Genomic DNA, 12196 nt, shown 5'->3' with positions numbered 1-12196 from the left:
TGAGTGTGCAGCTCCAGCAAATCCTTGTGTTACCGGGAACTGCATAAACACCGAAGGCTGGTATTCTTGTCTGTCCCAAAGGATTCTTCTTCAGTCAGAAATTTTCAAAAACGCTGCTTGCGGATATCACGAGAATGAGCAATAGGCACGTGCATGCGGGCACAGTACTGCACATGTGCGCAGAATGTTTCAGAAGAGAGATAGCATTGGGTTCTATGGCTTGGATCGTTATTTCGTTGATTACAACGTTTTTCGGAAAGATTGTAACTGCTAGGTAGGCAGTGAAATGTAGAGAATTTATTTCTCCACATTTCACTGTAGAATTTGTCAAGTAAAACCTTATGAGAGTGTTTCAGAAAGCATTAAACGAAATGGTCTTGTGCTGCGCTACTGCACGGCACTGCCATACGAGGGCGTTCACAGGCTGATTTCGCAGATGGGATTTAGACATTTTCGGTAAAACTTTCCTTGTATTGCTCATTTCAAATTTTCCTGAACAAGTTATGGACCTAATTGTAGAGAAATAAATTCTATACATTTTGGTATGCGGGTAATAGCTGAACCAGCAGAAAACAACGTAATACAAGCGTAAAAGACTTACGCTTCTGTAAATGCCTACGTACGATCTCTTCTGAAATATTAGCGGCGCAAGTGTCGTACAGGGAATCTCTCAGGCCCGCCTTCACCTGACTATTGCTTATTACTCGTGCGGAATTTCAGCTATCCGGTGTGCTGGTCACATACGGTCACCACTATGCTGCAGTTCCTTTACAGTAAAAAACTATAAACACCCCTCTACCGAAAAAAGGGGAGATACATTGATCTAATTTAGTAATTGGTAGGGTAACAGCATTTTTTGATTTATAAAGGGCCATAGGTAATTTCGAATTTCCGCTTCTAGGAAATCTTCCAAATATTTTTAAAAACAAAATATAAAAAAACTGAAACCTTTGTATAATGTAAGCTTCGCTGAACTTCTGTATGCAATAATCATTTTGCGCTTTCGGATAAAATTGTTCGACCAGAAAAATTCTTAGTACGTCGATCAAGGCCGAAGATTGGTCAGACCAAGCGCACCATGGTAAATCAGACCGACATTTTGTTCGGCCACCCAGTAGCAGGGCCACAGACTGCTTTTTCTATATTTGGTTTTTTCGACAAGACTGATGATTTAATCACAATAATTATTATCACATGTATCATTCAAATGTATCAGTTAAATCATAACTTCTTGTAATTATGTAATTACTTGCTGTATGTGCTCGTTTAAAGTTAAATAGTGCACTTGTGACTTGATATCTTGTATTCTTTTATATTGATGACTAAGAAAAGAATCTTGGATTTTCTTTGCATTTAAAAGTTAGTAAAAAGCCCAATGACGATCACTAGAAGTATTCTTTAATGAAGCTCTCCAGTGTTTTCTGTTTGGGTTTTGACATCGAATTGTAAAATGTCTGCTTATAAGAAAACAATAGGTGATCTGAACTGATGAACAAGTTGTCGATTAGATAGTGCTGTGCCTGTGTCGGACTGCTGGCTTTCTGCTTTCCTTGATTCAGAATTGGGATACTGGGGAGAAGTGTAGTGGCTGGCAGGCTGCTGAAGAATGTCCAGTGAAAGCGAGGAGCTGTGTGTCTACAAGCCAGAGGAGCCGAACAAATTAGTCACGGATAGCGGTAAACCAGTAAAGAATTTCAAATGCTCATCAGTCAGAAAAATTGTTCGACCAGCGGAGGTACAGTCCCCGTAGTCTTCTGCTTCCCATTGATGTCTAGATTTTCGATTTCTGCACTGCTCCGTGTCAGTTTATCATTTTTGGAGGTAGGAATCATAAATGAGGCGTTAGCAGGTGGGAGCAGTCTCCGGAGAAGCAAATTCTAAGAAGAGAAAACTCCACGAGAGTTCGCCGGAGATTGAGCCGAATGTTTCTCCCTCGAAGGAAGACGTCAAGCGAAAGAAAATCCCGACAATTGGCGATGATTCCGATGAAAGCGATTCCGATACGGAAATTAATAAGCAGCGACATCAAGCGGTAAATACCTGGCACTTTCATAACCGAGACTCTTAATAGTTTTTCACAGTTTGTCTGCCTGAATGATACGAAAGTTTGAAGGCTATGTTCTGATGGCGTTCTTCTTCGGGATATTATTTAGTAGTAAGCAGCAGCGTAGCTGAGAAAAATATTTGAAGTTTATTGTTGTTTGATGGGTTGTTGGACTTTTCTTTAATGTTGTTCTCGTTCTTATTATTCCAACCTTTTTTGTCTGAAGGTGTATGGTAATTATATCAGTGTATGCAAATGAAAGCGCATTTGTACTTATTTGCCTCTATCCACAATTGGTTGGGTTGCAATTTATCCTCGTGCTTTCATAGATGCTCAGGAGGCTGAAGGAGAACGCTCGATCAAAAAAGCGGGATGTTGAGTCATCTGACAGTGAAGATGAAGTGTCCAGTAAAAAGCAAAAGAAAGCGGCTGCCGTCAAAGTCGCACCGAAAATTGCTTCCAAATCATCGCCTGCGAAAGCTGAAATTGTACGACTGGCATTGAAATTATTAATAATCATCTCGTGGATTTAACGTATACAAACACTAGGGTATTTTAGAACATGACAACCAAAAGTTCCGACGCTAACGGTGTCAAGGAGGTAACTAGTAAAATCGATTTTCGTTTATTACAGCGCAAAATTGTTGTTTTTGTTATGAGATGTAGTTCTTGATTATTTCTTCATTATTGAGGCTAACAATATTTGAATGCTTTTTTGCAGTACTGAAATTGGTAGCATAGACGTACTATTTTACTGCACATACTATACGTTGGTGCCTTGGTGGAATTCGAGTTCCAGTTATATCCGGTTGGTAGAACTGTTATGATTTTATATGTTTTTGCTCAGCGGTTTTATTTGTAGCCTTCGCCGGCAAAGAACGATAAATCGTCTTCCAAGGAACTCCACCGGTCGGCGTCGAATGTGGAAGAAGGCAGTATTTCGCATAAAAACGGTGAAAATGCCAGTACAGATGATAATTCAGAGAACGAGCAGGTGAATACATTCGCTCTGTCATTCGTGTTCACCGTTTTAGTACATGGTTTGTTTTGGAGATTCAGAATAGTCAGAAAAAGCACTCAAAGAGCGAATCTGCAAAAGCCGCCCCGAAATTGGTCTCACAAAAGCAAGTCAAAAGTGATTCCATGGAAAGGAATGTAAGATATGCTTAATGGACTGAACTTGACGTTATCCAAATGTTGTTCAATCGAATATTATTCATCCATTTTAACATCTTATGTTCATAATTTAGAAGGGAAATCGGAAGAACAATGGCAAAGTGGAAAACAGTGCACGTCCAAAGCCTGAGGACTCTTCGGATGTGTCAGATAACCCCAAAAAGCTCTCGAAAATAGTAATTTTGGAAATTATCGGTGTTTTTTGTTTGGATATTTACGCTGTGCATTCATCTTTATGTGGCTTCGTACTGGACTTCCATTTCATACCTTATGTTGTATTACAGGAAAGCAGTATAGAATCGCGGAAACATTCGAAAACTTCTACACAAAGAAATACTGAAAAGTCTTCCGGATCCGACAAATCGGACAGTGATATTGCTGAAGAAGTGGACAAATTCGTGAGTTATTGAGATTTCGTTGACAGTAAATTGTCTTTTTTCGTATTCTGCAAGTTGCATATTTTGCAGATGAAGGGCAAGAGTAATGGTGCAAAATCAAATTCTGTGAAAACGATGGCCGAAGAGTCATCAGAAGAATCAGTCAGTGAAGCATCTGAAAAAAACGATAAACGTGTAAGTGTTCACGTTTTTCTACGAAGAGAGTTGTTGATGAGCACAAGAATTTTATTCTCTATTAATTCTTGCAGGCAAAACCTGGAAAGGAAACTAACACGAAAGCTGAAAGCAAGAAAAGCAACGATTCTGGTAACGCTGCAAGATCGAAGTCTTCAACAGAAACTGGCGCGTCGACTAAGGCTGACGATTCCGACAGTGGTTCGCACGAGAAAACAAAGGTAGTAGTTGTTTACTTGTGTTGGTCAAGAATTTACTCTTTTGATCTCAAAACTTTCAGTTTGGTTGGAAATAAGTACCTGTATTTGTTGCAGAAAGACAGTAAAAATGCTAGTGCTAAGGAGAAGGATGACCCGCTCAAACGTTATAAAACGTACCTCAAAGAAGCTGGCATACGAATCAACAACTATGGAAAGTTTTTTGCTGGCATCAACTCAGTGAAGAAACAGAAAGAGCGAATTTTGGAATACCTGGCTGAACAAGGCTTGCAGGGTAAGGCAATGGATGACGAAATTGGGGCATCCGCCATACCCTGTTTCCAGAGTTTAACGTCTGTTGAAGTTTAAAGCAGCTTCCAAGGAGATGCTTTTACTAATTTTGGCTTTTACTGATTTTGTCGATTTCGAATAGGGAGACCATTGAGAAAATGCGGTATTTGTGATTACAGTTTCTTGCACATCCCAGATGTTCTCGTTTGATTTATTTTGGGTTGGCCGCGATATCTCAAAGCTTTTTACAGATGAAGATTCGTTTCGTAATTAGGTATATCAAAATCTTTATTTGCAGGAAACCGACAGTAGAGTCGTGCCGCAAATTGCGCGCAAAGCGAGAAACTGCCGCTGAGATTGCATCGTTGGACACAAAAAATATCGTGTCTGGTTAGCCGATTGTTTTTAATTTGCTCGCTTTCTCATGCCTTACCAGCCTTGAATTGTAGGGCGAACACGGGGATCACGCAGTGCAGCTCCGGAGCCCGTTTCGCATGGTGCACACTCTGGGAAGAAGCCTGCAGGCAGACGGCTGAAACAAACTTCCGTTAGTGACGAATCTGATTCAGACGATTTGAATGTGGGTGCACTAGCTCATCGGAGCGACGATGAGGAGGAAGATGGAGATGCTTTTGCCGGTCTGCGAGACTGTATCGGAGACGATTCGGAATAATAAATGGACAATAAGTCGAGGACTTTTTACGTTGCCCTTTTTGGTTTTAAATTTGATAGTATTGCACAAACCATTATACCGTTGAGGTTGCTTCTGGTACTATAGTGGTTATGGTCAGAAGGGATTTGTGTTTCGAATTATTGTAAATGTGTGGTGTAAATCACTGGGCACTTAAAAGCTTGCCTGATGACTGCAAAATTTTACTCCAGGTAAACGAAAGCATTCGGTTTTTAGGGCAGAACAGTTTTGATCCACGGTTTGCATGGTCAGCTATTTTTGTATGGCAAATCAGAATATTCAAAAAAGTGCCACAAAATTAAGTGAATTTCTTATCCGACGCACGAAGTAATTGACAATGGACAAGCATTCATGGAAAAAAGATTCACTGAAAAACATTCACATACTGGGGAAAACATAAAAAAACTCATGTTTTTACATCTTGGGGCTTTTCGCTTTCAGGAGGCGTCAAATGACTGGGAAATTCTTCTATTTGACACTGCAAAAAGAAATGTTAGTCGTTATGCTAAGTTTACGGAAAATAAACTACACTGTTGTACCATATATGTGTACAGTAACAGTGTACTCGTATTCATTTTCAGCATTGAACCATGAAACAACACTAAAGAAACTAACCGGGATTCAGTTCACCAGTGACAGGTTTTACCTTAAGAACTTTCATTGCAACTCCTTCCGGTAAATTTCTTTGTACGTATTCCAGATATGTATCCGCAGTGGAGCCCGTAAGATATTTCAGCTAACAGATTACAACGATTTCGTGAATTAAATGCATGAAAACTTTGACTCATTTTTTATTAACCATATGCTTCAGCAGGTTTTATACGCTAATTTAAATGACACTTTTACTTTTAAAGGACGATTGCATAGCTTTCCTTTACAGCCACTGCATTACAACAAGATAAGTATGATTACCTGTATGACCCGTTGATACGTCCGCAATTCGTACTGCACGAAATGCTTTTTATAAATAAACTTAGATTTCAGCAATGAGAAACGTTCATAATTGCGCAAAGGAGTGTATCTGGAACAATACAGAAACACAAATTACTGTCGCTGTCTTTTCTTATTTCGCATAAAATCGGAAGAGGCGATCGATGTCGATTAAGAACATAACAATTTATTGTTTAACCGTTTAACGCTGTCTGTAGTCTGTACCAACTACCCACACATTCACTCTGGTCCATAACATGATATTAATGGCAGTGGCACTACCACAAAGTACAGTAGTTTCATTGACAGTACTCAGAGTACTGCAGTTTCATTGACAACATTACAGAGACCACTGTCGAAGAGCAGCTAATTAATCAATGATAAAGTTAATAAAACTAACTTACACACGCGTCACAGGGATGCCGAGCTCTTTAGCTGCCTGACACAAAAACCATTGGTAGCTGGTGAGAACAGCGTCTTCATGTCCTTTCAGTTCCATCTCAATCATACGGAAAAGTTTATCGTCTTCCTGAGATTCTTGTTGCAACTACAAGACAAACTTAAGATTTATTTGCTGAACATCAACATTTGCTGTTTTCATCCGAACACAACAAAGCATAATATAATAATTACATTACTGCATAAACGCAACATTATGGTGCGTAAAGCGGTAAACGAGCATTTTATGAAATTTTACTTTCAATGTCGTTCCGTGGTCGGTCTTTATGGGTTCTGAAACAGTCCTACGGACTGAAGCTGCCCTTGCATAAGTACGCGACCATATTCGCCAGAAAGGAAGACCGGGATCACAGCTTATGAAAGATATTCGCGAAGATTCAGCAAGATGTTGCCCAGCGCAGGATGCGCATCGAGAGGCTTGTGCTGTCAAGCGCGCTGCCGTCGAAAACATAACTGGTAAACGGCCAAGCATTTTTATTCCGAAACAAGCATAACGTCAGTAGCATTAAAAACTCAATATAGCACATCAAAATTCTGTGGAAATCACGTCAAATCAATGGTAAACCATAAACAGTGATAAACTCTGTTTAAACTTTATTTTTGTATTTATTTTATATCAACTTGCACTTATAGCGGGGTTTTTCTACAACTTTACTCGGCGATCTCTGAGACTTCCGGTTTGCAACGATGCCTCCATGGGGCGGTCGGTAGCGCCCAACATCGCAACATCCCCTCTTTGTTTTCCACATTTCTGCTTCTCAGTCTGCACCGAATGTTTTTTGTCGCTGGTGGTTGTTCAGAATCAAAAGGGGTAAATGTCCTCTGGCTTGTTTTCATTTTCAGTGATGATTTGTCGCTGACTGCATAGCTGAGTGGTTTTAACAGTTAATGTGTTCGATCAGATATTGCATAGCCATAATCTGAGCCCCGACACAGTCATCAGTCGTATTCTGAAAGCAAGTGCTGGCAGCTTTTGACAACATGTCGCAACGTCTTCGTACATCTCCGCGGCGAACGCGTCAACAAACTCAACAAAGTTCCCAGAATTCTCAAGCATCCCGAGATGCCTCTCCTCGTGCTAGTACGTCGGGCGGAACCGCTGCAGACGTTGCAGAAGCAGGGCCTGTCATTCAAGAAGCGGTGGATTTCGCCCGCTTTGGCTCCTTTCATCGCTCACTCTTAAATGTTTACATGAATAGTTCGATGCTGAATAGCGCCACCGTGCATCAGACATTTCGACAAACCTGCGAAGCATTTGGTGGTAAGTATTTGCCAAGGAAGCAGTGGCAGTGCCACTAAATTATGTGCAACGGGAGACAGAAACGTTGAATGCTTCAGCAGGAACTCACTGCGATTATTAAAAAATCTGTGAGTTTTGTCACGGTTCTGTATTTTCAGTGAAATGTCCTGAGACTCCGCAAGAATATCTGAAATCTCTGGCCACAACAATAAGCGTGATCAATACGAGACTGAAGAAGTATAATCTTGTTATCAAAAGAGTGTCATCTGGAAACAGCGTCGAAAGTTACTATTGCTTGGTGCGTTAGTTAGCAGCATTTAAAATCAAAATGTAGCAATTTATTGTTGTGTACGATATTAACACCTGGTAACTTCTGCGCATGATATGGATTTGGCGAATGATGCAAATTGATGGTTTCTTCGCGAGTGTAGGTGTGTGATTCAGAAATACATTCTTCTTCAAGCAGATAAACCAGTTGTTGCTGTTTTACTCAGATCTGGGTTAATAAGTGTTAAACTGTTAAAGACTTCCGTTAGTTTTCCAAACCGCGCTTCCGGTGACACGCCTCTCAATTTTGTTGTATGGTTCTAGGCAAATTCGTCCAAAGGAGGCGTGTATAAACTACAGGAAATTTTTAAGGCGGCTGAACTGGAACTCTTGTATAATGTGGTAAGCAAGCGTTAGTTTTGTTTTTTACAAGGGGCAGTTAACAGAAAGAAACTTCACAAAGTTATCCTACATCTTGCTGCAGTTTAGTACTTTTTATTTTTATATCGGATTTGGCAGGTTCCGAAGATTCTGGAATCGGAGCGTGGCTTCATCACCAAGCACCAGGCCATGTCTCGCGATGCAGCGTCGCAGTTCAAAATATCTCAACATGCGGCCTCCGATATCGTCAACCAGTTCATTAATTTAGGCTTTCTTACGGAATCAGACGATGTGCGTAGTGCGTACTGCATACAAAATGATACAAATGTTGGCTACCATGATTATCCGCATTGGTTAACTGGTTGGGTGTTCACGCGCAGGATCAAGGTAAAGTGTCGTTGGGCCCGCGAACACTGGCGGAGTTGGAGCCATTCCTTCGCGACACGAACCGAGACGCTGTGCAAATGTGCGCACTTTGCCGCGGACTGATAACTGCGCAGGTAAGTTCCATAGGAAGACGGTGTTGTGGATTTCACAAGGTCTCAGATTCGCATTTTTTGTGTATTTCGGCTGGGTTGTCTTTTGGATTGCCCGAACACTCCAGTCGGATCTTCAGTACGAGTACTTTTACTTATTATTTCGTAGAACATTTCTGTTTCGATCAGAATTTGAAAAATAAATTGAACATCTTTATTTAAAATATCCTCGGTTTATAATTTATACGACATTCTACCGACTACGTCGGTGCAAACAGTCGATTCTGTTAGGTGTGTGCAGCGGCGTAGGGAGCTTTCGTTTTTGGAGGGGGCCAAGGCGAGCCGAACCAACATAATAAGGGTGCCCCCAAGGGTGTACGCCAGGGGTGCACATCTGGGGGTCACCCCAGGGGCATACCACTGGGGGAGGCACCCCAAGGGTACACCCCTGTGAGTGCGCCTCTACTACATGCGAGGGAGCGCCCAGGGTACCAGCACGCCTGTGCGTGACCTTTGGGCGTAAGTTGGTGACCTTTGCGTGTAAAGCAAGGTGCAGGGTCAAAAATTATATCAGTTATTAATTTTCGCGCGCGCAAGCCAACGAGCGATTTTCCTGCCAAAATTGCTAGAAATTCTATTAAAAATAGTAGAAATAGTTTTATTTTTTTGCAGCGAAATGAAGCTAGAGGGCATGAAGAAAGATTGTATCATGTTTGGTCTTCAGAAACCGTAAATTTCGCGTGAAGCGCGAAGGTTTAATAGTTTAATAGTTTCATCTCGGTAGCAGGTAACCCATTAACCTGCTGTGTTTTGCATACACAGCATGGGAATTTAAACCTGGCGCACGCACGTTATTATGGGAGAATTGCTAGAAATTCTGTAAAAAATAGCTGAATATTACGAATTTAAAGTAAAACGCTTGGAGCATGCTTTTGTTAAGAATAAATGAGCAAATGTAAATAATAGCACATTTGTGCATTGATGATTTAACTCAATGCTAGTTTCGTGCGGAGACTAGATTAATGTATGAAAGTACAATAAAGAGCTATGTTCGCGCGGAGCGCGAAGCTAACAATCGATTTAACTGCAAAATCGCTAGAAATGCACGAAAAAAATGAATTTAAACGATTTTATGCAAAATTGGTTACCATTTTATAAGCAACACTCCCCCTTTAGTTTTCTGAAGAACCCACTTTTAAAACAATTCCGGAGGGGGCACGTGTTCCGTACCCACCCCCTTTAAATTCGCCACTGATTTGGGCGTCCGACGTTCAATTGTTTACTAATTCTGTGTTTTAACCGAAGATGCCACAGTGTTTTAATTTATTTACAGTGAATCAGCATTTTATCAGAGGATGTTGGGTTTAAATTAAATGTCAGCGTTAATATTAATTTTACGTTTTCCCAAAAAAATTGTACTGGCCCCGGGCGGCTTCGCCGCCCGAGGCCAGTGGATTTTCTTTTGGGGGGGGGGCCAGTAATACATTGCCTGGCCTTTTGGGGGGCCACGGCCCCTTGGCCCCATACCTCCCTACGCCCCTGGCTGTGTGTGATACGGCTGCGCATTCCTCACACGCGTTTGAATATTTTGGCTTCGAATTATTATTTAAAGGCTTATCAGTGTACAAACGTGGATTGCCGGAAACGATGCCATTCGGCATGCCTTGTTCGCATGATCAGCCCACGCAATCAAAACACGAATGTCAGATGTCCCAATTGCACTTCGGTATATCCAGCGGACGCTGTGCAGCGTAAGGAACTTTTGTTTGTGCTGCTTTCTAAGTTCTCCGTTATTCGCGAAGTGATATACCCTGTGATACAATTAATGTCTTGTGCACTAGGTTATCGAAGGTTGGGGAAGCAGAAATGTCAGCAGTTAACCGACGTGAAGGAGACAGAAGAACAAAAGCGTGTTTCTGTACAAGAGAAGGAAGAGCAGTTTTTACATCCCAAGAAAAATTATTCCCCTACACGAGATGGTCGTGTAACCAGAAACAGTGCCAATCGCAGTCATGAACAAATTGACGAATGAATCCGAGCGCTGCTGTGGTTTTTTGGAACAAATATAAACGTGTTTTGGAACCGCGAAATTGTCTGTTTAAAAAATCTGCTGTTGCTTTTTTTAACTGTGGTCTTTAGCTAAATTTACAAATAGTAAAAACAGGTACATATGTAGATATTCCTACAATAATCGTGGAATGGCTCACACTCGTGACTCGAAGCCCTTCTGATTTTTTTTCGGACAGAACATAAAACCGACGTTCGATGGTCAGCGTATGGTATCTCCGCGTGCAGCAAAGTCAAACCCCATTAGGCGTTAAACAACAATAAAACAATAACAATGAAAAAGATAAAGTACATACAGAATCGAATGCTCGTTACAGCTCAACTAGAAATGGGCAAACCTTCGATTTCCTGTTTAGTTTTGTCGTATAGATCACGATAGTCCTCATGGGGCAAAATCAACATCATCATGACTTTCCGCATGGTGCCCATAGCCAAGCCTAAATCCTAAAAGCATAACCTATCAGCAAATAATTAAATCCATAATCGTGATGCAAGCAGAAATTGTGGTGCAAACTGCTAAGATAAAAAACAACACTTTTCCAAGTGCGACGAGCAATACGGTAAAATCATAGATTAACTCAAATTTTTAGTACAATCAGTTGGTTATGTAACGCCATTTAACCTTCGTATTCAACCTTGAAGTAGTCAGAAAACAGGCTCATCACCAGAATACCGATCTACAGAAGGGCGATCCTACCTGTCGGGATGGAGTGTACACGTAAGGGACGTTCAAATCCTCGCAGACACAAGGCAAATGACACATGCAGTCGATTGGCTGCGCATCTCCAGCGAATACTACCAAACTACAATGCATTCAGCAGTAAAGCAAACGAACCCTCCACAAGCTGTTAAGGTACATACCCTCGGTCGCCTTTTCGCAGACGGGTTTGCACATCTTTCAGACCAGCTCTGAGGAACCCTTTCTGTTTTTTGGCTGCAGAAATTCACCATTGTTCAGACTAGCACGATTGCTCATGCAGTCGCAATCTACCATAGGCGCCGTTATTACAGACCTTTTTTTATTAGTTTGTAGATTCTCTTCGTCAGCTTCTTGTCGGCCATGGGTTTGGCGATCTCGGTAACATATAGCAGACGTTCTTCATAGGATGCCTTTTGTGGTACTTCGGAAGCGGCTTCCTGTGTATCCATCGCTTCGGCGTCCCCGTTTTCCCCCATTACTTGGACAGGAAATGCAATCGTGTATCCAAAATAAAAACACGGACTAAGAAACCAGAAAAGCGTGCAATCTACCACAAATTAAGATAAATAATTTGAAATTCGAAAGCAACAACTGATATAGAGAAAAGTCACAAGAAACCAAAATTTGTAATTTGTTATGCTGAACGACGTCCATATGCTTTAGCAGCGCACCTGGTCCTTGACCATGCTGATAAGTAACTGAACG

General features: G+C 41.3%; 4 protein-coding genes across 14 annotated transcripts; 2 read left to right on the top strand and 2 right to left on the bottom strand.

Moving 5' to 3' along the window:
• The first annotated feature begins 9 nt into the window (after positions 1-9).
• Positions 10-5179, top strand: LOC129581200 (dentin sialophosphoprotein-like). Of its 11 annotated transcripts, none has more exons than XM_055472149.1 (14): positions 10-56; positions 1509-1735; positions 1847-2032; positions 2374-2532; positions 2604-2645; positions 2907-3038; positions 3098-3199; positions 3295-3396; positions 3505-3618; positions 3688-3792; positions 3867-4013; positions 4107-4285; positions 4579-4670; positions 4730-5179. In XM_055472149.1, exons 2-14 carry the CDS (start codon positions 1607-1609, stop codon positions 4951-4953), a joined length of 1713 nt encoding a protein of 570 aa, XP_055328124.1. In that variant the 5' UTR covers positions 10-56; positions 1509-1606; the 3' UTR covers positions 4954-5179. The 11 variants fall into 11 exon arrangements, with proteins under 11 accessions (XP_055328124.1, XP_055328123.1, XP_055328125.1 ...); XM_055472148.1 differs by having other exon boundaries at positions 13-145; XM_055472150.1 differs by lacking the exon at positions 10-56 and adding an exon at positions 187-1081.
• On the bottom strand, positions 5136-6975 carry LOC129581203 (28S ribosomal protein S10, mitochondrial-like). Its single transcript, XM_055472159.1, has 5 exons — positions 6599-6975; positions 6306-6448; positions 5884-5992; positions 5618-5707; positions 5136-5449 (listed from the first exon to the last, which is right to left on the bottom strand). Exons 1-5 carry the CDS (start codon positions 6830-6832, stop codon positions 5378-5380), a joined length of 648 nt encoding a protein of 215 aa, XP_055328134.1. The 5' UTR covers positions 6833-6975; the 3' UTR covers positions 5136-5377.
• On the top strand, positions 6362-10987 carry LOC129581202 (non-structural maintenance of chromosomes element 1 homolog). Its single transcript, XM_055472158.1, has 8 exons — positions 6362-6816; positions 6994-7621; positions 7759-7898; positions 8192-8269; positions 8387-8539; positions 8629-8748; positions 10337-10475; positions 10566-10987. The coding sequence occupies exons 2-8, from the start codon at positions 7342-7344 to the stop codon at positions 10754-10756; spliced, it is 1101 nt and encodes a 366-aa protein (XP_055328133.1). The 5' UTR covers positions 6362-6816; positions 6994-7341; the 3' UTR covers positions 10757-10987.
• Positions 10941-12152, bottom strand: LOC129581206 (H/ACA ribonucleoprotein complex subunit 2-like protein). Its single transcript, XM_055472163.1, has 4 exons — positions 11805-12152; positions 11653-11725; positions 11489-11594; positions 10941-11235 (listed from the first exon to the last, which is right to left on the bottom strand). Exons 1-4 carry the CDS (start codon positions 11965-11967, stop codon positions 11110-11112), a joined length of 468 nt encoding a protein of 155 aa, XP_055328138.1. The 5' UTR covers positions 11968-12152; the 3' UTR covers positions 10941-11109.
• Between the last annotated feature and the right edge of the window lie 44 nt (positions 12153-12196).

The sequence above is a fragment of the Paramacrobiotus metropolitanus genome, unplaced genomic scaffold, assembly GCF_019649055.1.
Source record: "Paramacrobiotus metropolitanus isolate TYO unplaced genomic scaffold, Prichtersi_v1.0 Parri_scaffold0000005, whole genome shotgun sequence".
Taxonomy (NCBI): Eukaryota; Metazoa; Tardigrada; class Eutardigrada; order Parachela; family Macrobiotidae; genus Paramacrobiotus; species Paramacrobiotus metropolitanus.
This window is presented reverse-complemented; position numbering and strand designations above follow the sequence as displayed.

Excerpts from the sequence above, each read along its gene's own strand:
- LOC129581200 (XM_055472149.1), top strand. The coding sequence starts at position 1,607 with ATGTCCAGTGAAAGCGAGGAGCTGTGTGTCTACAAGCCAGAGGAGCCG. Across the intron at positions 3,200-3,294 it reads GTGATTCCATGGAAAGGAAT|AAGGGAAATCGGAAGAACAA; the intron begins GTAAGATATGCT and ends TTCATAATTTAG. Across the intron at positions 4,014-4,106 it reads GTTCGCACGAGAAAACAAAG|AAAGACAGTAAAAATGCTAG; the intron begins GTAGTAGTTGTT and ends TATTTGTTGCAG.
- LOC129581203 (XM_055472159.1), bottom strand. The coding sequence starts at position 6,832 with ATGCTTGGCCGTTTACCAGTTATGTTTTCGACGGCAGCGCGCTTGACA. Across the intron at positions 5,993-6,305 it reads GGCATCCCTGTGACGCGTGT|ATACACTCCTTTGCGCAATT; the intron begins GTAAGTTAGTTT and ends GTATTGTTCCAG. Across the intron at positions 5,708-5,883 it reads CGTATCAACGGGTCATACAG|CTGAAATATCTTACGGGCTC; the intron begins GTAATCATACTT and ends GTAATCTGTTAG.
- LOC129581202 (XM_055472158.1), top strand. The coding sequence starts at position 7,342 with ATGTCGCAACGTCTTCGTACATCTCCGCGGCGAACGCGTCAACAAACT. Across the intron at positions 8,270-8,386 it reads TGGAACTCTTGTATAATGTG|GTTCCGAAGATTCTGGAATC; the intron begins GTAAGCAAGCGT and ends CGGATTTGGCAG. Across the intron at positions 8,749-10,336 it reads GCGGACTGATAACTGCGCAG|GCTTATCAGTGTACAAACGT; the intron begins GTAAGTTCCATA and ends TATTATTTAAAG.
- LOC129581206 (XM_055472163.1), bottom strand. The coding sequence starts at position 11,967 with ATGGGGGAAAACGGGGACGCCGAAGCGATGGATACACAGGAAGCCGCT. Across the intron at positions 11,595-11,652 it reads CTGCGAAAAGGCGACCGAGG|TTTGGTAGTATTCGCTGGAG; the intron begins GTATGTACCTTA and ends AATGCATTGTAG. Across the intron at positions 11,236-11,488 it reads TGTACACTCCATCCCGACAG|GATTTAGGCTTGGCTATGGG; the intron begins GTAGGATCGCCC and ends TTATGCTTTTAG.